Source organism: Corylus avellana, chromosome ca7 (assembly GCF_901000735.1).
Source record: "Corylus avellana chromosome ca7, CavTom2PMs-1.0".
NCBI classification, from domain to species: domain Eukaryota; kingdom Viridiplantae; phylum Streptophyta; class Magnoliopsida; order Fagales; family Betulaceae; genus Corylus; species Corylus avellana.
In genome coordinates this window covers 19,265,413-19,286,642 of record NC_081547.1, presented here as the reverse complement: position 1 = coordinate 19,286,642, position 21,230 = coordinate 19,265,413, and the positions used below count along the sequence as shown (strand labels likewise).

The window sequence follows — 21,230 nt, the reverse complement described above, 5'->3', positions numbered from 1 at the left end:
TTTTTATTAAAAACGCAACTCAAATACACATGAAGTATTCAGAAGAAACACCAAGAAGAAAAAAGCTCAAGGAAAACATGAAAACTAGAAATATTTGAGCAAGGGCAGTTGTCCAAAGGTAAAGAGTTTTAAAGAAAAAAGATCCTTTAGTTCCCCCATTGTCCGCTCACGATCTTCAAAACATTGATCATTTCTTTCCCTCCAAAGACACTACATAAGGCACAAAAGTCTTCCACATAGCAGCATTCCAAAGCCTACCACATTGCCCTATCCAGTAGGTGAAAAGGTCTATTACTCGACTATGCATAACCAAAGCCCTCTCTTGGCAGCTACCCAACAAAGCTTGTCTTCGCCACTCTATCTCAATATGAGGAAGTACAATAAATTAAAGGAGATAAAGAGATTCACCTCCTAATTATGAGCCGCTTTGAGAAAGTTACCATTCTACTGATGAGAGTCGCTTGAAAGCACCAAATGATCTCCCACTGAGGCATCCTTACATTGAGCCAAGCTGAACATGTTCAAAAAAGTTGCCTTGTGGGTTTGATCCCCACGCCAGACATCATGCCAGAATTAATTTTATAACCATCATCAACTTCAAATCTAGTATGACTAGAGAACTCTCCCGGTCCTTCTTGATATCCTTCCATAGCCCCACCATATATGACCTGTGAACCTCATTCGAACACCACCCACCCCACACACTACCATATTTAACATCCACCATCACCCTCCACAAAGCTTCTCTCTCATAAACATAACGCCAAAGCCACTTCCCCACAAAAGAGCTCAATTGAACAAAAGTAAATTACGAACCCCCAACCCTCCTTCTAAGATCAAAGAACACACCTTAGACCAGCTAACCAAATGGCATTTGAACTCTTCACCGATGCCACCCCACAAAATGTCATGTTGCAACTTCTCTATGCGGTTGGCAATACCAACAGGGAGGGGAAAAAATGACATGAAGTAAGTAGACAGATTAGATAAAGTACTTTTAATCAAGATAACCCTCCCACCTTTAAACAAATATATCCTCTTCCATTCAGCCAAACAACATTCTATCTTCTCAATAATACTATCCCATATAGATTTGGCTTTAAACGAAGCTCCCAGCAGAAGGCCTAGCTATGTCATTGGAAAAGAAGAAATCCTACAACCCAAGATGCTAGCCAGAACTTCCACATTAATGACATTGCCAACGGGGACCAACTCTAGTTTAGCCAGATTAAATTTCAAACCTAAAACTGCTTCAAAGCATAAGAACAAGCAACGCAAGTTACGAAGGTGATTTGGATTTACCCCACCAAAAATCAAAGTATTGTTTGCAAACAAAAGGTGGGAAATGTAGAAGGCACCATCATGCTTAGATCCCACTTAAAAGCCTAATAATAGACTCTTGTTTGCTAAAGCAGAAACCATTCTACTTAACGCCTCCATAACAACAAACAGTAAGGGAGACAAAGGGGTTCCCTATCTCAAGCCACAAGAACTACTAAAGAAACCTATTGGAATGCCGTTGACCAAAACAAAAAAGAAAACTGAGGAAATACAATGCGCTATCCACTTACAACATTTCTCCCCAAAACCGCATCTTCTCAGCATATACAACAAAAATTCCCAATTAACACAATCATAGGCCTTTTCAATATCTAGCTTGCACAACACACCTAGCTCCCCAAATCTAATCCTACTATCAAGACACTCATTGGCAATGAGAGCAACCTACCCTTGATGAGAGCATTTTGAGGCTTGGAAATGATCCTCTTGACTACCATTTTCATTTTCAACCTGTTAGCTAGGACTTTGGCAACAATTTTGTAAACTCCACCCACCAAACTAATAGGTCGAAAGTCTTTAATATCAACGACCCCAGGTTTCTTCTAAATAAGAGTCATTTCTTTCAAACTAAGAGTAATGGAGATTGCATTGAAGCTTTTTTCAAAACATGCCTCTAGTGTGGAAATCATGGAAAACATTCATGATATCTACCTTAAGAACATCTCAAAAAGCTTGGACGAATGCCATAGAAAAACTGTCATGACCCGAAGCCTGATTACTATTCTAGGTTACCACCACCTCAAAGACCTCTTCTTCCTCAAAAGCTCACTCAAACCATCTGGCTTCATCCTCCCCAATGGTATGAAAAGTAGACCATCCAATCTAGGCCTCCAACTATGATGTTCGGTAAACAAGCTATCATAGTATTGCACGTTGTGTTCTCTTATCTCAGACTGATCCGAGGAGACAATACCTATTCCTCCTATTCAAGTTGGCCACTCGATTGAAGAACTTTGTGCACTAGCCACCCTCCCTTAACTACAACGCCCTTGATTATTGCCTCTAACTCACCTTCTCCAAGAGAGTTAACCTCTCCAAATCATTAATCACAATAGCCTTCCTCAATTTCTCCTCCTCACTTAAAACTCTCCCTTCTTCCAAACCATCAGGAACCCATAAATCCTCCAAAAGAAGCTTTTTCTCTCTCTCTATGTTGCCAAACAACTCCTCTTTCCAAACTCTTAAATTAGCTTTCAAAGCCTTAAGTTTGCCAGCCAAAATGTAGGATAACCTTGAAAGTGATAAAAGGTCCACCACTGTCTCACCCTATCAACAAAACCCTGTGATTTTAACCACATGTTCTCAAACTTAAAAATACCATCTACCTCTAAGAAGACCACCACAATAAAAAAAGGATAGGGAAATGATTCAAATACAGTCTAGGCAACCTCTTTTGAGTCAAACCATACTAACCGTATACAACAGTCTTTTTAATTCTCTTATTCCTTTGTTGGTTGAACTGGTCTAATAAAGTGACAAGTGTTCCTAAAGCATGTAAGAAGCACATGTTTTTTTATTAATGCTATTTAAATAACATGTGAAAAGCACATGCTATTAAGAATACATATGTTTCTCACATGATAAGGGACGCATGTCACTTTATTAGACTGATTTCTATGAAACATCAAGTTTGAATGTGGCATACAATTTCTATCTACATAATTCCCAACTTGTCCAATCAAAGAAACAGAATCTCTATCACCCAACAGATTGGCAACGCCCTCTCTAGAATCCAAGCATTTTCCTTGCCCTTATTTCGACAAACACAACTCCCCACTCACATTAAGACACCACCCCTCCCCCCCCCTGCGGGGCAAAAACTGCTTTGACAGTGAAGACAAAGGAGATATATTCAAAGCCAACGAAAAGGGAAAAGGATACCTCATTACCTAATCTTAGAAGGGGCGATAATAGAGTCAAACTCTAAAACCTCATTTTATGTCACCGCACCCCCGAAATCCACAAGAACATCATCGACAACCAACCTAACATCAGAGTCTAAATTATTGCTCTCACCTGAGAAGCTTCCCAAACAAGGAGCAGCGACAAATCCCACTACAGGAGGCCATTGCCCATTCAGAGGAAACAAAGGATACCTCATTATCTAAATGATCCTTAGAAGGGGCGATAATAGAGTCAAACTCTAAAACCTCATTTTATGTCACCGCACCCCTCCAAATCCACAAGAACATCATCGACAACCAACCTAACATCAAAGTCTAAACTGTTGCCCTCACCCGAGAAGCTTCCCAAACAAGGAGTAGCGACAAATCCCACTACAGGAGCAGCGACAAATGTGCCAGCCTTCCAAGATTTCACAAAATCCTTTGACCTACCTCCACGAATCAAAGCCTCCACAGTCTTTGACAACCATGCCATAGTCGCCTTTCCTAGCTATACAACATGAGAGAGACCCCTACTCCTTTCAACAATTCTTAACGCCGAACACCCTTCCTCTGTCGAGGGCACAAACATCTTGGCTTCTACGAAAAAAGACCTTGAAAGCTCCATCACACAACAAACATAGATAAAACTATTGACACTGTAGTAATTAGCGACCCAACACACGATAGGAGACATCAACACGCGCCGATAGGAGAGATCGAGAGAAATGCATTAAGTGAAAAAGTAATATAAGATACGTGCATCATGTTGAAAAAAATAATTGAAAATTGATAAAAGAAAAAAGCAAGCATGCATCACATATGTCCGGTGAATCACAAGAAAATAATCTTACCTTCACTTCCATAAGAAATTTTGCTTCTCCGCCACGAGTTGCCAAGATGCATGAGGAAACTCTCAATGTCAACAAGCTTCTTCTGTGTATAACACTCAGATATCCACTCCTAAGGCAAGAAGCTAGATATCATCAGATTATCTATAAAACTCATTCAACATTCATTAAATAAATGCAACAACATCAAATTTGAGCATGATAAAACTCAAAATCTTATCAGTTGAATGCCATTGGACTTGAGGCAATATCCTACCTCAAAGGTAATCAACTTAGCCTTTTCGTCAATGATAAAATATATTCATATAGGGCTGCTAAATGAATAGAGCTACTCATGAACATACTCGGGCTTGGCTTGAGCTTGACTTGATTATTAAATGAGTCGTTCATGAACGCGAAAGATTATTAAACGATACATTCTCGTATAAACTCAGCTCGGCTTGGTTAACGTTCGTGAACAAACTCATATAAGGCTCAACTAGTATATATATATATATATATATTACAAATCTTAGGAATTAATATCACTAAATCACGAATCTGCCTAATGCTAAAGAAAACGTACTAGACCCTTGTTATTTAACTAAATTACTTTATTTTTTTAACTAGACTCTTCCCAAGATTCACTAGTACTTCATTTATCTTCCCAATACTAATTATGACTTCTCTCCTTTCAGTATTGACCTCACACTACCTAATGCTCTCAATTCTCACACAACACAATTCTTCTTTCTCACAAACATCACATTTTTCTTCTATCTTCGCAACCTTATTCTTACTTTTTTCTTCTATTTTCTTTCTTACTTTTGTCTGCTTTCTGCAACCTTCCATTTTCATGAAACTTCATAAATGGCTGACAGTTTTCGGGGCTAGCGTTGCCACCATGCAGTGGTCTCCAGCTATGGTGGATGTCAGGAGAGCTGGCCCTCGTGGCTGCCAACTTTTGGTGGTGGATTTCCCTTTTGTTTTTATTTTGTTTGGTTGTTTTCTTGTTGATTTTCTTGGAGTTGGTTTGAGGTCTGAAAATTGGAGAGAAGTTCGGTGATTTTGGGGTTCATGGCCGATTAGGAGAGAGATTGCTGGCTGGCTTTCGGTTGACGGGAAGCTGGGGTACTAATTCGGCCAGATGGAAAGTACTCGAGATTGAGCTTGCACAAGGTTTACCCCCTGGTGAGCCGAGCTCAAGCTCAGTTTCTCGGCTTGTCACGAGCTCGAGCTCAAGTAAAACTTAAACGAGAAGAGTTTCTTGATCAAGCACTACTCGCTCAAACTCGACTCGTTAACAACCCTATATCCATAGTATGGAATCTTTTTTTTTTTTTTTGTGTGTGTATAATTTTATCTTTTATTTTCTTCTCTTCTCTTTTTTCTTTTTCCCCTTTTTGGTTTCCTTTCTAGGAAGTTATTTATGTACACAACTATTTACTTATTAAAGAGCTCGTTTAGAAACTCTTACTTATTGTAATAAAATTTAGAATTGAGTGAGAATGTGGGAAACATAACATTTCTTTTATAAGTAATTGATTATCATTAAAATCAAAGGGCACAACCAAGTACACGGGACATATACAAGAGAAATATATAACCAGAAAAAGAAAAAAGAGCAAAAATGTCATGAAAAATAGAATTATGAGAACAATCATAGGTAGTCATCCAATGGAACAGGGTATTAAAGAAGAAGGCCTTCAACTCCATCATCGTCCTCTCACTGTCTTTGAAGCTTCGGTCATTTCTTTCTCTCCAAATATAGCACATCAAGCAAAGCGGAATCATCCTCCAAATAGCTTCGCTTTGAGTACTACCAAACTACCCTCTCAAACAAGCGAAGAGATCTCTCACTCGACAAGGCATGTCCCAAACTAAACCGAAGAAGCCAAAGATAAGAGTCCCATAAGGCACTAGCTGTTTCGCAATGGAGTAGAAGATGGTCAACGGTTTCCCCACTCTTCTTACACAAGCAACACCAATCTACCACAATGTTATGCCGCTTCCTCAAATTATTCAAAGTGAGGATCTTACCTAAAGTGGCCAACCAAGCAAAGAAAGTCACTCTCAAAGGGGCCGCCTTACTCCACCAAATACACCTCTAAGGGAAAGGAGTGTTGTCATGGGGGATCAAAACATTATAGAACAATCTTACGTCAAACAACCCTTTTTTAGAGGGGTTCCAACAAAGCTTGTCCATACTGCCCTTTTTCAAACTAATGGAATACAACTGATCGAAGAATGAAGTAAAGAATTCCAACTCTCAATCATGCACCGTTCTCACAAATAAACTCCATTGAGGCGAGACATTAAGAAACTGAAGATGATCTGCCATGGAAGCTTCCCTCAAGCAAGCAATGCTACTCCGAAAATGCTTGCTTAAGGGGGGAGCAACCCACACCACACATCATGCCATGGAGCCTTCACCCACTTCAAATCTAGTAAACCTAGAGAAAACTCCTCTCAACGTCTCCTAATGAATTCCCAAAGACCCACCCTATAAGTCGCATCGACTTCATTAGAGCACCACCCACCCTACTGACTCCCATATTTAAGGTCCACTACCAATATTCACAAAGCCTCTCTCTCATAAGCAAAACGCCACAATCACTTACCCATAAAAGTTCGGTTGAACATGAGCAACTTTCCCCCTCAGAAATGAGAGAACACACCTTACACCAGCTTACCTAATTAAATTTAACCTCATCACCCATACCTTCCCACAAGAAATCCTGTTGTAACTTCTCAATAACTTACCAAATGAAAAGAGGAAGAAAAAAATTTAAAAAAAAAGAAAAAAAAAAGGAAAAATAGGCACAAATAAACCACTCACAGAATAAAAAAAAGGATCTAAAGCTCTCAAAATCATGATCGTGGATTCCAAAATGGCATGATGGACCCACTAACGTATCCACTTTCAAATCCCCCAATCTGGAATCAACAAAAAAGAATAAAAGAACAATCAATCTCAGAACTGTGTCATGTATCTCAGGATGGGATGCACCATTGCACCACTGGCAGATAAAAGCCAAGTCCCTAAGCACCACTAGTGTAGTCAACACACCATACCAAATGCTAGGAAAGAAAGTAAAACCTTATGTCATTTTAGAGATCTTACATCTCCCCTCAGCCTGCACAGTCTTCAACCCCACAGTATCCATGCAACCAGGAATAACAAGAGAGCGATAAATCTTATACTAGCTTTAAATGACTCCAATAGAAGGAAATGACCAAAAGCTTATTAAGACTATTGCTAACCACATAAGAAACTAATGCGGCACCTTGATTTTTATATTGGAACTCTCTTGCCAGCAAGTCCATTTTAATGCTTTCCTGTATTGAGTAATTCTCTCATGCCCATACTGAACTAAAAGAGCCTAGGGTATGTAACTCTCACATAACCAAGTTGAATCTATTGACAGCCAATATTAACCCCATGAAAGGCAAACTTAGAATCCATCCCAAGGAAAGATGATATTGCAGCAGAAATAGCCAATTGAATATAGCCAGGTAAAAAATGGGATACCACATTATTAATTCAAACTACAATGGAGGAAGAATTGATGTGCTGACAAAATCACTTTTCTACAATAATCACAAGAATATCTCTCCTTATATTTTCTATGCTTTTTGAGCATGGTACATGTATTAAGCATTATAGAGTTCACAGCCCAAGACAAGGGGACCATTCAATGCTAAATGAGCTTTATAGGAGGGAACTTTTTAGGGGTAATCTAAATGGAGAGATACAAAGAAATGTAAATAACAAATGACATGTACAACAAAGGATAAAAGGCGTTATCAATGTATAACCCATCAGAGGAACTAGCTCCATAATATCATCAAGATGGGAGAGAAAAATATTCCAATCAACTCCATCATGGGACTGGATGACAAAATCATCTAAAAAGCATCAAGGAAGCAACTGAAAACCACACCCAAGAGAAAGATTAACAAATCAAATTGCCATCACAGAAAATCTGAAAATAGGCAAGAAACACAAGGTAAACGAGACAAACTCCCAATCAGGAATGAAGGTACGAATTTAGATGGAGGCAGGGCTGCACTAGGAGTTTTTTTTTTTTTTGGGGCACCATAATAAAATGACAAAGAGCCTATAAAATAACAAATAAAAAAAATTCCCAAATTTTTGGGCTTCCAACAACCTTAGTTTCTCTTATACATGGATTTGATGGCTGCTTGTTATTTTTATTCTAGAGTGCCTGCTAAAAAATTTTTATTTGGAAACAAATAAAGGTAAACAAGCCCAGCAAATTTACAAAAGAACTTACTCAATAGAAATCACTCTACTCTTCATTAGTCAGGATCTAGGATCCTAAACTTCCCTGCTCGTTGTTTTAAGTTGATGAAAGGTTGTTAAATGCTTCTGTCTCTCACTATCATAAATAATGTCATAAAGAAGTATATCATGATAGTGAGAGACAGAAGCATTTAACAACCTTTCATCAACTTAAAACAACAACAACAAGCAAGGAAGTTTAGGCCTCCTAGAATGCTTAGAAATACAAAGCAGCAGAAAATACAAAAACTAACAAGTGTATGAAGAACCATATTGTCTCCTCACAGACCTTGCTTGTCTTCAGTTTTAAAGTCCCAAATAATTACAATGAATTCCATCTCACTTTCAACAAATTTCACATAAATTTATAAACAGGTCATAATATCTCAACAGAAAGAGAGACACCTTTGAAACAATGGTCCCACAATCTGACTCAACTTGCCGAAACTTTGGCGTGTTGGGAAATGCACAAACCAAGAGAGTGCAATCTGAGCTCCAGTCAGGCCGATATTCTGCTCCCATTTCCAGTGCTTGTGATCGCAAAATGCCGCGCTCGGGATTAACAAACCCTGACAACACAAACACTACCCCTTCCTGCCCATATAAACTTGTAACATTAGCTCAATCCTGACAGCTCAAATGACACACCAAACCAAGCAAAATGAAAATCCCATTTTACAGTAATTTAGTACCAGAAGTTTGGATAAGTTTGACGTGCCAATGTGTCCTTTACCACGCCCTTTGGCTTGCTTAGGCTTCTCACCTTCATTACTTTCCTCACCCTCACCATCCCCAGTCGGTTTCTTTCCACTAGATTTATCATCATTCTCTCTTGAACTCATCCATGAAGGAAGGTTTCTCGTACTACCACCACCCGTGCTTTTCTTTGTATCAGACATATCAAAGACCACGAGATCTCTCAAACTATTCAAAAAAAAAAAAAAAAAAAAAAAAAAAACTACACTGAAGATGGCACAACTAGGCTAATAGAAACACACGGTTCCAATTACACATAACCCCATGTGAGTAAAACTTGTTGTAACCTGCACAGAGAATGGAAAAATTTATAATTCTAGTTACAAGTTACAACTGATGGCATAAAAAATCATTTCCATCAAAGGGAATATAGAAATTTGCAAGATAGTTCCAGTTTGTTCAATACTCTGCTGAATAATGCATCAAATGTCAAACTTTATCTTATACGAACATACCAACAAGTCTGTATGCCCATAATCATAAGCCCATAGACAATGGTATCAGATTGCACCCAGAAAGAAAAAAAACAAAAACAAAAAAACAAAAAGGACCTATGGGATCAAATTGGTTCCTCTTGAACAAGTGAGCATTTCATGCAAATACTTCAGAGCATGCAAGAAAAGGGCACAAATTGAGAGTGATGGGAAATTACCTCTTCGCTTGATTTCTCCTTGCCGGGCCGTACCAAAGGGGTTCTCCGTTATGGGTCTTGCGCTTTTGCTCTAGGCTTTGCCTTTTCACTTCTCACTGCCACCACCAGCGTTTGGCTTTGGCATAGGCTCTTTTGCAACATGGTTTTTCTGTTTATGATTCTTAATTTACTTGCCCATCCAGCAATCAGGTGGACGTGCCAGAGTGGTTATTGGGCATGACTAGAAATCATGTGGGGTTTCCCCGCGTAGGTTCGAATCCTACCGTCCACGAGCTTTTACTTTTATATCTAACACTAGTGGATTGCCACGTTCACCCAACTTTAAAAAAAAAAAAAAAAAATTGAAAAGGATGTGCGTGTTTTCCCCAAAGCCATTCCCCTCCCCCCACACATTTCGTAATTCATTTCCCCCCAAAATTTTCCCCAAACCCATTCTCCCCCACCGGCACCGTGCGCCCCTTCTCTCCACCGCGCGTTTCCCCGCCGTGCACTGAACTTGTGCGTGTTTTCCCCAAAACTCGTGTGAGAGCTCTCCCTCTCTCACGCCTTTCTCTCTTTCTCTCTCACGAGTTTCTGTACGTCTTTGCAAAAAAAGGAAGGGATTACGAAACAAAGGATGTGGTCTGAGGTAATTCTCTCTCACTCTCTCTTCCCTTGTTGTGATTTTTTGTATGGGTTCTTGAAGATATGAGGTTTTGTAGAGATGCTTGGGATGGGTTATTACAAATTGATGTCTCGTGGTGACTGGTCTTTAGTGCATTTCTTGTTTGGTTGCTGAGAAATTGAAGGAAAAGAAAAGGCTTGTTCAGTGACTCTATCGAAAATCAAAATATTTGTGTAGGTTTTCAAAGTTTCTGCAGTTTGAAATTAGTTGATTTGAGTGGCCTGGGAGGTTGTGATCGATCGGTTGCTTAATCATGGATTATTTGTTTGTTTGCTTTTAAGGATTTAAAGTTTTAGTTTGTACATTACCGTTAATGTGTGCTAAAGTAGGAGTGGATCCCTTGGCCTCCAACAAGGGATTCTGGGCGGTGCTCTTGGGGATTGGTGACTTCTACTATGAACATGGTTATTCAGCTTCTTGATCTTATGATAAAAGTTTTCAAATGTCTCGAATGTTGTTAATTTACAATCATGGAGCAATCATATTAGATGTTTCCAAAGTGTTTTAGATTAATGCCTAATCGTGGGCTAGGAGTGAGTGAGGGAGCAAGCCTATGTGCCCCTTTTTATCCCATACTGAGAAATTGTTAATGAACATGCATTGAGAGAGAGATGCAAATATAACCATTTTTTCCTAGGCTGGGAAATAGACTATTTGGAAATCTGGGTTATAATCATTACTTGGATTTTATCAATTGAATTGCCATGGGGCTTCCAAATTAAGGTTCTAATGTCTCGACATTATATATATAAATACTGGATATGGAATATAGTTAGTTATGAGCTCCATTTTTTATTCTTATATGTATTTTACCTACTTCAGTATACTGTTTTTTTCCATGTAGTTCTTTGGTTGAGCCTCTGATATATGTTTTTTACTACTGAAATTGTAATATTGTTGTCATAAAGTTGGATTTGTTGTTTGAAGCAGGGGCACTTTACACATGTCTAAGATTTATTTGATAGTGGTGGATACACGAAGTGGTTTTGCCTTAGAAGAATTCATCATTATACAAAAATAAAGTTGGACTTGTTGACCCAGAACATAAAGTTGGGTTTGTTGACTGTGTACCCACGCTCTCTCTCTCTCTCTCTGTGTCATTTCTGCTGTTTGTCCGGTTCCTCTTCCAACCCAGACACGAAAATGGTAGCCGAACCCCGGAGCTCTGATCCGGTGGATCCGCTTTCGGCCTACTCGGGTCTCGCCCTCTTCCCCAGGACCTTCGGGGTCGCACCCGACCCGTCGAAGCCGTACGACCCTGACACCGACCTTGACGCCATCCACAACCACCTCAAGTCCTTGGTACTCTCTCTCACACTTAGTCACCTCTCTCTCTCTGATTAATTTCTTCTAATCGAACTTAATTTGTAGGGTTTTGTTCAGTTCACGAGTTTAAACTTTAGTCATTGACTTTATTCTCTGTTGAGTTGCTCAGAAAATTTAGGGTGAGAAAATATGCTGGCAGTTTGGGATTTGGTTTTGATTTTATTGATTTTGGTGTGACTAGTTTTATTTTGGGATTTTGTAAGTTGTATTTTCGAGTTGAATAAAGGAAATGCTTCTTTGGTAAGAAAATGGAGTGGAAAAAATTAGGATATGTACTAACTTTGACACTAACGCAACTCCTTTAGTTTTAGTTTTCTTCAAATTCTAAGACGTGTAATCTTTTTACAGAGCATAATTTTCGAGAAGAATGTACCAAAATGAAAGAGAGTGAGCTTGTGAAACTTTGAGTTTGTTTGTTTGTTCCTTTCTTAATTATTTGCAATTTGAGAAAGCTAGAAACTGTATAAGTCAAGTCAAGAGAGGCTATTTAGGTCAGTTAAGTTGAGCTCTTCGTTGAAGAAGTTGAATGGTTAAGACTCACAGTTTCATTTTTCTTTCTGCTCTTTAGTTTTTCTTCAGTCAAATAAGAATTATGCAAGTTTTATGATCGATTAAACAAAGGATCATCATTGTTATTTTGTTATGGTGTGGAATCAAATTTTTGGTTTCTCTATTGAGTATATTGCAAATTTCAAGTTCTGTATGAGACAAAATTATGCCCATTGGAGCGAGGGCCTTCATCAGCTTTCAGTCTGACTTGGAAATTGAATCTTTCTTGCCATTCAAAGTAGTAAGTTGTAAGAGCATTGCTACTTTCCTGCAACATTCAGCATTCTCATTCACACCAAAATACAGACCATATTGTTGGTTCAAAGGGAGAAACTCAGCTGAACGTAGTGGTATCAGGCTCTCCTAAGTAGAAGTTTTAGTTTTGTAAGATCTAGAAAATTGAAGAGTCCTGGATTAGGATAAACTCAAATTCCCTTCCCCCCCCTTTGCTTAGAGTCTCCTTCCATAGAAGGGAGAATTCAACGATGGATATCCTAATCAAACACCCACAAATTCAAATCAGGTTTATTTCAGGGTAACATGTGTTGTTTTTTAGGATGATGTGGCATACATCAGTTTAATCATGCAAAAGTGGTCATATTTCATGGTTTTCCTGCACTTTCAGGCCTTACAATGTCCTAATAAATTTCTGGAGGAGGCGAAAATGGTTCTAGATGGTAGTTCAGAACTTGCAAACTACTCGGCAATTAAAGAGAAAAACGTTGGTGCTGTAGAGGATAAGGAAAGTCTCCAAGCAAGAAGGCCAGCATTGGGCCGTAAGCGGGCTCGTTTCTTTTTAAAGTCTAATTTGATGTAAGCTTATCGTTGATGCATTTTTATTTTTATTTTTTATTTTTAAAGTAAAGAAGTGGTTACTTTTACTGAGATTTATCAATTGAAGTAAGTCATCTTCATTACACAGTCAACCTACTGAGAGCTTGGAACCAAGTTTGGACATTGAACAACTAAAAGACCCGGAGGAATTCTTCTTGGCCTATGAACGGCTTGAAAGTAAGTTACAGTCCCTTTGTCTTCTGGAATCCATGCTGCAATCATTTTGGTAAGACTTGTTTTGCTGTGTGATTGGTGCTTAGATGCCAAAAGAGAATTACAGAAGCAGATTGGTGGTGTTTCATTGGATTTAAATGAGCATAACCCATCCAAAACTGCACGACAACGTCGACCAGGGATTCTAGGGTATGATCTTCATTTTGTATCATCTATCCCCCATTATGCTGTTTATCTTATTTCATGTTTTTCGGTCATGTGGACTAACCTTGTTATTTTGATCCAGGCGGTCAGTTAGATACAAGCATCGCTATTCATCAGTGATTTCTGAAAATAATGAGAATATTTTATCTTCTCAAGAGACATTTGATTCAGGCATTGTCAGCCCAACTAATGACATCTCACAACGCAAAACTGATCATGATTTAGCATCAAAGGAGAGGTATATAGCTGGTAAGTGGAAACTATAGAAGAATAAAGATTAATCAATCAACTCTAAAGAGATGTCCTTTCGCTATCTCTTAGCTCTTATTTTTCACTCAATACCATTATCCATTTTTCTTTTTGCTGTTTTTTCCCCCTTAATAGATATCTGATATCATGATTAATTGCATGCTAAATAGGTTCAATGGACAATTCAGAGAACAGGGTTAGTGAAATCTTAGATGAATTGCTATCTGGCAATTTTGAAGATCTGGAAGGGGATAGAGCAGTCAGTATTTTACAGAAGCGCTTGCAGATCAAACCCATTGATTTGGGAAAGTTAAACCTTCAAGAATTGCGAGATATCCAAAAGATTGATTTGAAATCTTCAAGACGAAACATGCCAAGGCCTCGGAAAGCTTTAGCGGACATTGATAATATGTTAAAAGGGATTAGTAGTAAATCACATGTGAAGCTCATACCAGAGGCAAAAAGCTCTTTTCATCATATATCTTCACCCACACCCTCATCAAGTCTTTCTGCTTCATTATCTGTGTTACAGAGGCAAATTTTGAGTTCAAAGTCATCAAGTGATCCATTTCCGAATCCTGATTTTGGCCACTCACCTACAAAAAATTCTTCTTCAACTGAATGCACGTTGAAAGAGTCTGACCTGGATCATACAGGGATGCAGTTGAGCAATTGTGATGAGTTGAAGTCACCCTTAGTTGAGGAAGATAACATTGATAATCTGTTAAACGGGGTTAGCAGTAAAACACTTGTGAATCTCATACAAGAGGCAAAAAGCCCTTTTCATCATATAGCTTCACCAACACCCCCAAGAAGTCCTCTTGCTTCATTATCTTTGTTACAGAGGCAAATTTTGCGGTCAAAGCCATCAAATGATCCATTTTCAATTCCTGATTTTGGCCACTCACCAGCAAAAAATTCTTCCCCGATTGAATGCATGCTGAAAGAGTCTGACTTGGATCATATAGGAATGCAGCTAAGCAATTGTAATGAGTTGAAATCACCCTTAGTTGGGGAAGATGACACTGCAATTGCTGAGATAGATTCACAAGATGTGGCTATTGAAGATGTTACTTGTACATCTGAAGCAATTGTGCATGATAATTCCAGTAAACTTTCTTTTCGTGTTGATGTTGGCTCAAGTGGAACTCATGTTGACATGGAGGACAATCTTGGAGGCACTATGGATATTGAAGTTATAGATGAGCAATTAAGTAGGCATGATGCTGATATTGATGCCCAGGAAATTGGATCCAATAAATTGGAGGACAAGGTGAATCTTCCTTTGGTTTGTTTATATTTAATTGTTTACTAGAGTTGTATGACTTTTGAATTTGAATGTTATGTTTGATACTGTGACACAATTCAGGTAGAAGACATGCTACAGGAACCAGTGGAGGCAGTGGCTTCTCTAGAATGTAGTGTTAACATGGTGGACGCAACTGGGGAAAATTCGAACTACATTCAGACTCCATTGGGTATGATCTTATTTGCCTACCTGTGCATCATAAGAAGTACTTGCTTGATCCTGATGATTAAATGTCGGATTTTGAGTAGAATTCATATCAGTTTATCTACCAATGGCTACATGGAGTTAATTGGTCATTTTTTGGTTCTGAAAAATGAAAATAAAACATCCTGTAGACTAGTTAGAAGCAATGCAATGAATATCTAAGCTAGATAAACTGACTCCCTACTATTTTGAGAGTCTCATGCTTGGCCTCTTTAAACAATTTCATGTCAAATCCTTGCCGAATCTATGGCAAATGGGTTTCTGTGTTTCATGGTTTGCCTTGCATGTCACCGACTTCAAGTCTAATAATTTAATTAGTGGTTACTAACTTGACTTACCTTTAGATGGTCAAAGTGGTTGGTTGTTTAATCCAAATTATGCATTACAAATTCATGTTGGTTATATCTGTACATATAATCAACCAGTTCAACCAAGTTGAGTTTCATGGAAACTGCTAATAGGTACCTAATGAATTATCATTGAACTATTTTATATCTAAAAAATAAGTTTTTTTTTGTGATTACATTCTCATACATGATGAACTTTCATCTGAAGTTTTAACAATTGTACATTAGGAGTGAAGATTATGCTTTAGATGGTTTCAACTTAGTGTATTTGGTGAATTTTCTTATTTTCTCCATCAGATCAATCAAATCCTGCTGTGGTTGAAGACCATGCAGTGCATGGACTCTCCCAATCCCCAGATAATGTCCCAGAACAGAATATAGAGGTTACTATCTTTCCGTTATTGTCCTTTTCATTCATGCTTTCGTTTTATTTGCTGCTTGTCATCAATAAGTTGAGAGTGTTTGCCATATCTGGCTTGCATATGTCATTAATAAGTCCTAGCTGGCTTTTTTTTTTTTAAAAAGGAAATAGAGCAATTAAGAATTTGCAATGCTGTATGAAAAATGGCTTGCATATGGCTGAATGTGACTAAAAGACTGTATGTTGCTTATAATTTTTAATCCCTTGGTGGTAGGACTTGATATACTTGAATTGGGGTGATGTGTATGTGATGCTTTGATGGCTGAAAGTATTTTGGCTACCAATATGTGCAAGGATGAAATGGACATGGGACGCTGAGTGTTATTTATTCATATGTTCCTGGTAATGGCCAAGGGATTGTACAAATATGCACATAGAAGATATTGTTAGGATGTTTGTTACCTTATGAACATTAGATCCTCTAACCTCTGTGTTTACTCTCTGAGTCCAGATAATTTCAATTAATTTATAAATTAAATTTTGTGTTTTTAATGTACGAAAAGAGTTCAATGCTTTATGATGCCTAAATCTAGATGTTTGTTTCTCATGTATATTTCTTATGTAATATGTTTACTTCCCAGTGTCTAATCTTTGATTATTATTATTATTATTATTATTTTTAATTTTTCTGGGCATTATTTGTGGCCTACACACCCCAAACCCCATCATGTTCCCTTCTGGTTCGTGGCCTAGGGGCTCCCTTTGGCGTTTTTCAGTTAACTGTTCTACATATCCAATGAATGATTTGCTTTGTGATGGTTAGTTCCGCTTTTAGTATGTGGTTATGATTGAACTTTGTTTTTATTTTCTCGTGAAACAGAAAATCCAGGAAAGTATCGAGGTGTCATTGAATGCGCAAATCAATGCAAAATCACGTCTGCACAGAGAGCGCAAGAGTAAAGAACGTTCTCACAGGCAAAGCCTTGCAGGTGTCCATTTATAACAATCTCAACCATGTTAACTAGGACTTTTTTGGTTGTTTTGTTGGAATAACCGGTTGTTGTCTTTCTAGGAGCTGGTTTATTGTGGAAATCTGGGGTAAGACGAAGCACCAGGATCAAGACAAGACCTTTGGAGTATTGGAAAGGAGAAAGGTTACTATATGGTCGCATCCACCAGAGTGAGTATTCTCTTGTGTGGACTTTTTTAGATAAGGGATTTACTGTGTTATGACACCTTCTCATATTGATCCTTGAACTTAAAATTAATAAGTAGTCAAACTGCTTTCTGGTTCCATTTCTATATCTTGGGAGATATGCATTAAGTTTGTCTAACACTAAGTTGAGGTTTTATCAGAATAAAATTGTGGCATTGGCAACCATAAATCTTTGCCAGTTTATGAGTTGGGAGTACAAAATAAAAGATCGTTGCAGCAAAGCTTTTGTGTTGTTATCATTGGTCTAGTTCTATTTTCTTGCACTAATTGCAAGAAGGTATAGTGTTCTACCAATTTCTGGAGACATGTATCCTGAATATTGAAGTAAATTTAGAATGAACCTTTTGCTTACTGATATGAATAATGCTCATAGTTTACTGTTTTCAATTTTACATAGAATCAAGCGTTTGAAAAAGGTAGAATGGAAATTTTATGTGATAATTGCTTTCCTTATCATAATATATGTTTGTGTGGTAGGAATTTTCATAAATAATCACCACCTGTGTGGCTGTGTGTGTGATAAGTCATTTGTACACTGCTTTAGTCACTAACTCGTCCATATTATGTATGTTTGGTGACCTAAGCATTTGTTGACTAAAGTTCTTAAATTGTGTTTGAGCCAATGAATTCTTAGTGGCATCTGACAATGGAAGAATGGTTGGAGGTTGCGGACCTGTGGTAATGAGTTTAAGATCCATCACCCACTTATTCATAAAAAAAGGAAAAAGAAAAGAGTTTTTCATTGTGTTTAAAGAGTTTTTGGATTTAAACAATTTGTTTGGAGCAGCTAAATGTGAGGCAACAAAATTTGTTTAACTAATTCTTTTTTATATCCCTTTCCATCGATACCCAACTGTTATGACTTGGTACAAAAATTTAAGAATAGTTTTGCTGTATTATACTTTTTGCAGGTTTGACAACAGTTATTGGGTTGAAGTATGTTTCTCCAACAAAGGGTGACGATGGAAAACCTGCTCTCAGGGTGAAATCTTACGTCTCGGATGAATACAAAGAGCTTGTCGAACTTGCAGCTCTACATTGAGATGATTGAAATATGAAGAAATATTTGGTACCCCATCAAGTTTTCTTATATCTTGTCTCCTGATACCCTTTTTATCTACTTGTCTCGGATATGTGGAAAGAAGGCTTGTCTGTAACTAGTTACAGTTCTAACGGTGGTAAATGGTCATTTACTTGTTGTGGATAATTAGCTTCTATGCCAAAATTTCATCAGTATATGTAAGGTGATTGAGTTATTGCATATGTTCATGGTGTTCTTCTTGATTTTCCCCTCCCCCCAAGAAAATGTCATAGGATTGGACTTATTTTCAGCAAATAACTCATTTGAAGATTTGGAATTGAAGAAGTCATTTGGATCAGGAAAAAAAGGTGTAATTTTCAAAGCCTGCATAACTTATTTGATGGTAACTTTTGGTTAGGGTTTGAATTTTTGTTGGCGGTTGCTTTTATATGTATATAAAAAAATAAAATTCTAGATGGTGTTTTTGTCGCTCCAGGTGGCTTTGACCTTTTTGTTTAGACAGACTTTGCTTTAATTGCCTTCTTTCTTTCTTCCAATTGGTTCCAAAGTCGAACGCTCGCCAATCTTCTTAGCTCGTGACTTTTGACCGTTGACATTTCTCTTCACAATATTAAAGGTTTCTTAACGGCTCCCAACAGGCTCTATAATTTGAAGTTGACCGTCGGCATTGTGGATTACAGTTTTTAATACCTATTTTGACGGTTAAATAAAGCCGATTATGCTACGTTGAAGGAGACAACTTCTCCCACTATCAAAAAAGAAAAAGAAAAAACTTATCCCATTCCAGTGCGTATATTCTTTCATTTAATGACATTCTAGATGGTGTTTTTTTGACACTCCTCTTATGCATTTGCCCTTTGACAATTGGAACTATTAAATATTCAAGCTCTTGAGGATTGTAAACTGGTTAACATCTTTATTTGCTATTGGGGACATTACAAACAATAGATTCTAATAGATGCCCACTTGCTTATTCAATCGAGTTCACATCAAGGGATTATGTGAAAAGAAAAAGGTAGGGTGCCTCCTTCTCCTTCGTCTTCTTCTTTTTCTTTTTTTAGTTTAATTGAAAAGGGGACAAGGCTACAAACGACACGTAGGGTGACTTCTTAAAGACAAAATGTTTGCTTGCTTTATTTTGGATGGCAGCAAAGATTTGGAAACTAAGCTTTATACAAGGTGTATAAGCGGTTACGATCACGGCTGCTTTAGACGGTTATTGAATTTTCGTAACCATAATTGTTTTGTCTTAGGTGTTTAGCAGTTGTCGGTCAATAGTTATTGAAACTCATAACTGCACCGTATAACCGTTTTTTAGAAATAGGCATTTTGGGTTTATTTCAATGTGTTAGAGCTTTCCTTGAGCCTCTTTTTAGATTCTATTTAAATGTTTTGGGACTTTTTTTTGTTTTTAATTTTTTTTAAAAAAATAATAAATAAATAGAAGGCTTCAAATTGTAATATAGCTCAAGATTTATATCAATTGAACCCCAAACTCGATAGATTTTTTTTCTAAGAAATGACACGAATTGTAGAAGTTTTTTTGGGCTACAAAATTAGATACAAACGGACTGTGATACACAGCACACGGTGTGCCATGCCCGCCGCGTGCTGTTTTACTTCACCCGATACAAACTAGTCAAATGACGTACAAAGAGAGAAAAAAACACTAAACATTTGTGCCAAATCATCTCTTTCTTCCGGGTAGTACTAAAACACTAAATAACTAACAACCCTTACGTCTTCAAGAGGTAGATTAATCGGCTGGGACCACGCCTAATGAAGCGGGGGTCACTAATTTGAATCCCCCTCCCCCTTTTGTGTGGACATGTAAAAAAAAAAACTAACAACCCTTACAATGAAAACACATGTGCCAATCACCGATAGCCTCTTTAAACATACTAATTCAAACTACTTCATGACATGTATATGACATTGTAACGCATGCATGTGATATTGTATAACCATTATTTTGTTATGTAAGGATACTATGTAAAAGTTTATAGATATAGATGTATTTGTGAGATTTGTGTGTTATTAACTGTGTAATGTTTAGATGTTTCTGCTGCATGTTAGTGATCTTTGATATGATATCCGTGTGAGTTTTACTCACCTTAGTAAAGGTATCAAACTTTTAATTATCCCATTCCGCTAAATCTTGTCAAAAATTCTAAAATACCCCATTTAAAAAAAAAAAAGAAATTAAAAAAAATAAACGTCTTGATCTTTACAATTTTTTATAATAAAAAATTGGTATTTTGAAAATTTTGACAAGATTTAATGAAATGGGTAATTAAAAGAAATTGAAAGCTTGATACATTTAATTGAGGGGTTAAATACTAAATACCCCTTGGGGTTTCGTTGCTTTATTTTTTTTCCCCCTATGGTTTGATTTTGATCACAGAAAATTCCTGTGGTTTTGATAATAGACCAAATTTGTCATTCTATCAGTTGACCGTTAGTTGACTTAACGAAAATCCACGTGGACCAATCAAATGTTGACACGTGGCACCTACTTAATTTTTAATTTTTATTTTAAAAAAAAAATAAAAAAATGTATTTTTTTTAAATTAAAAAAAATGTATTATTTTTTTTTAAAAAAAAAAACAAAAAAAATAAAAATTGGGGGTGGCTATCTGTCCAGCTTGGCCACCCCCTGATTAAGGTGGCCGAAACCAATTTCAACCACCATTGGTGGTTTCACACCCCTCAAGACTCCACTCAGAGCTTTCAACCACCTTTAAGCACCAAGGGGGTGGTTCGGTCACCCCCAATTTTTTTTTTAATACATTATTTTTTAATTTAAAAAAAATTTAAATATATGCCACGTGTCAACATTTGATTGGTCCACGTGGATTTCCGTTAAGTTAACTGAGGATTAATTTGGTATATTATCAAAACCACAAGGACCTCGTATGATAAAAATCAAACCCTATGGGAGAAAAAAATAATGCAACAAAATCTCAGGGGTATTTAGTATTTA

At 37.4% G+C, this 21,230-nt stretch overlaps 2 protein-coding genes and 1 non-coding gene across 4 annotated transcripts in view; 2 read left to right on the top strand and 1 right to left on the bottom strand.

Moving 5' to 3' along the window:
• The window catches only part of LOC132186427 (DNA-repair protein XRCC1), a 13,527-nt gene extending 3,627 nt beyond the window's left edge, over positions 1–9,900 (bottom strand). Inside the window, exons 1-4 of the mRNA XM_059600400.1 lie at positions 9,769–9,900; positions 9,053–9,403; positions 8,766–8,954; positions 4,079–4,187 (exon numbers count right to left, since the gene is read on the bottom strand). Of these exons, the coding sequence (XP_059456383.1) occupies positions 4,079–4,187; positions 8,766–8,954; positions 9,053–9,259 (505 nt within the window). The 5' untranslated portion in view covers positions 9,260–9,403; positions 9,769–9,900. The remainder of the gene's footprint in view (positions 1–4,078; positions 4,188–8,765; positions 8,955–9,052; positions 9,404–9,768) is intronic.
• Positions 9,901–9,957: 57 nt separating this feature from the next.
• On the top strand, positions 9,958–10,039 carry TRNAS-AGA (transfer RNA serine (anticodon AGA)). Its single transcript has one exon. It is a non-coding gene; the product is annotated as a tRNA-Ser (tRNA).
• An 18-nt stretch (positions 10,040–10,057) lies between these two features.
• Positions 10,058–18,618, top strand: LOC132186426 (centromere protein C-like). Of its 2 annotated transcripts, XM_059600398.1 has the most exons (12): positions 10,058–10,396; positions 11,363–11,734; positions 12,933–13,120; positions 13,230–13,318; positions 13,402–13,504; positions 13,602–13,768; positions 13,939–15,041; positions 15,138–15,246; positions 15,926–16,011; positions 16,870–16,978; positions 17,062–17,169; positions 18,117–18,618. In XM_059600398.1, the coding sequence occupies exons 2-12, from the start codon at positions 11,576–11,578 to the stop codon at positions 18,245–18,247; spliced, it is 2,352 nt and encodes a 783-aa protein (XP_059456381.1). In that variant the 5' UTR covers positions 10,058–10,396; positions 11,363–11,575; the 3' UTR covers positions 18,248–18,618. The 2 variants fall into 2 exon arrangements, with proteins under 2 accessions (XP_059456381.1, XP_059456382.1); XM_059600399.1 differs by lacking the exon at positions 11,363–11,734 and having other exon boundaries at positions 10,059–10,396; positions 18,117–18,617.
• Positions 18,619–21,230: the final 2,612 nt, after the last annotated feature.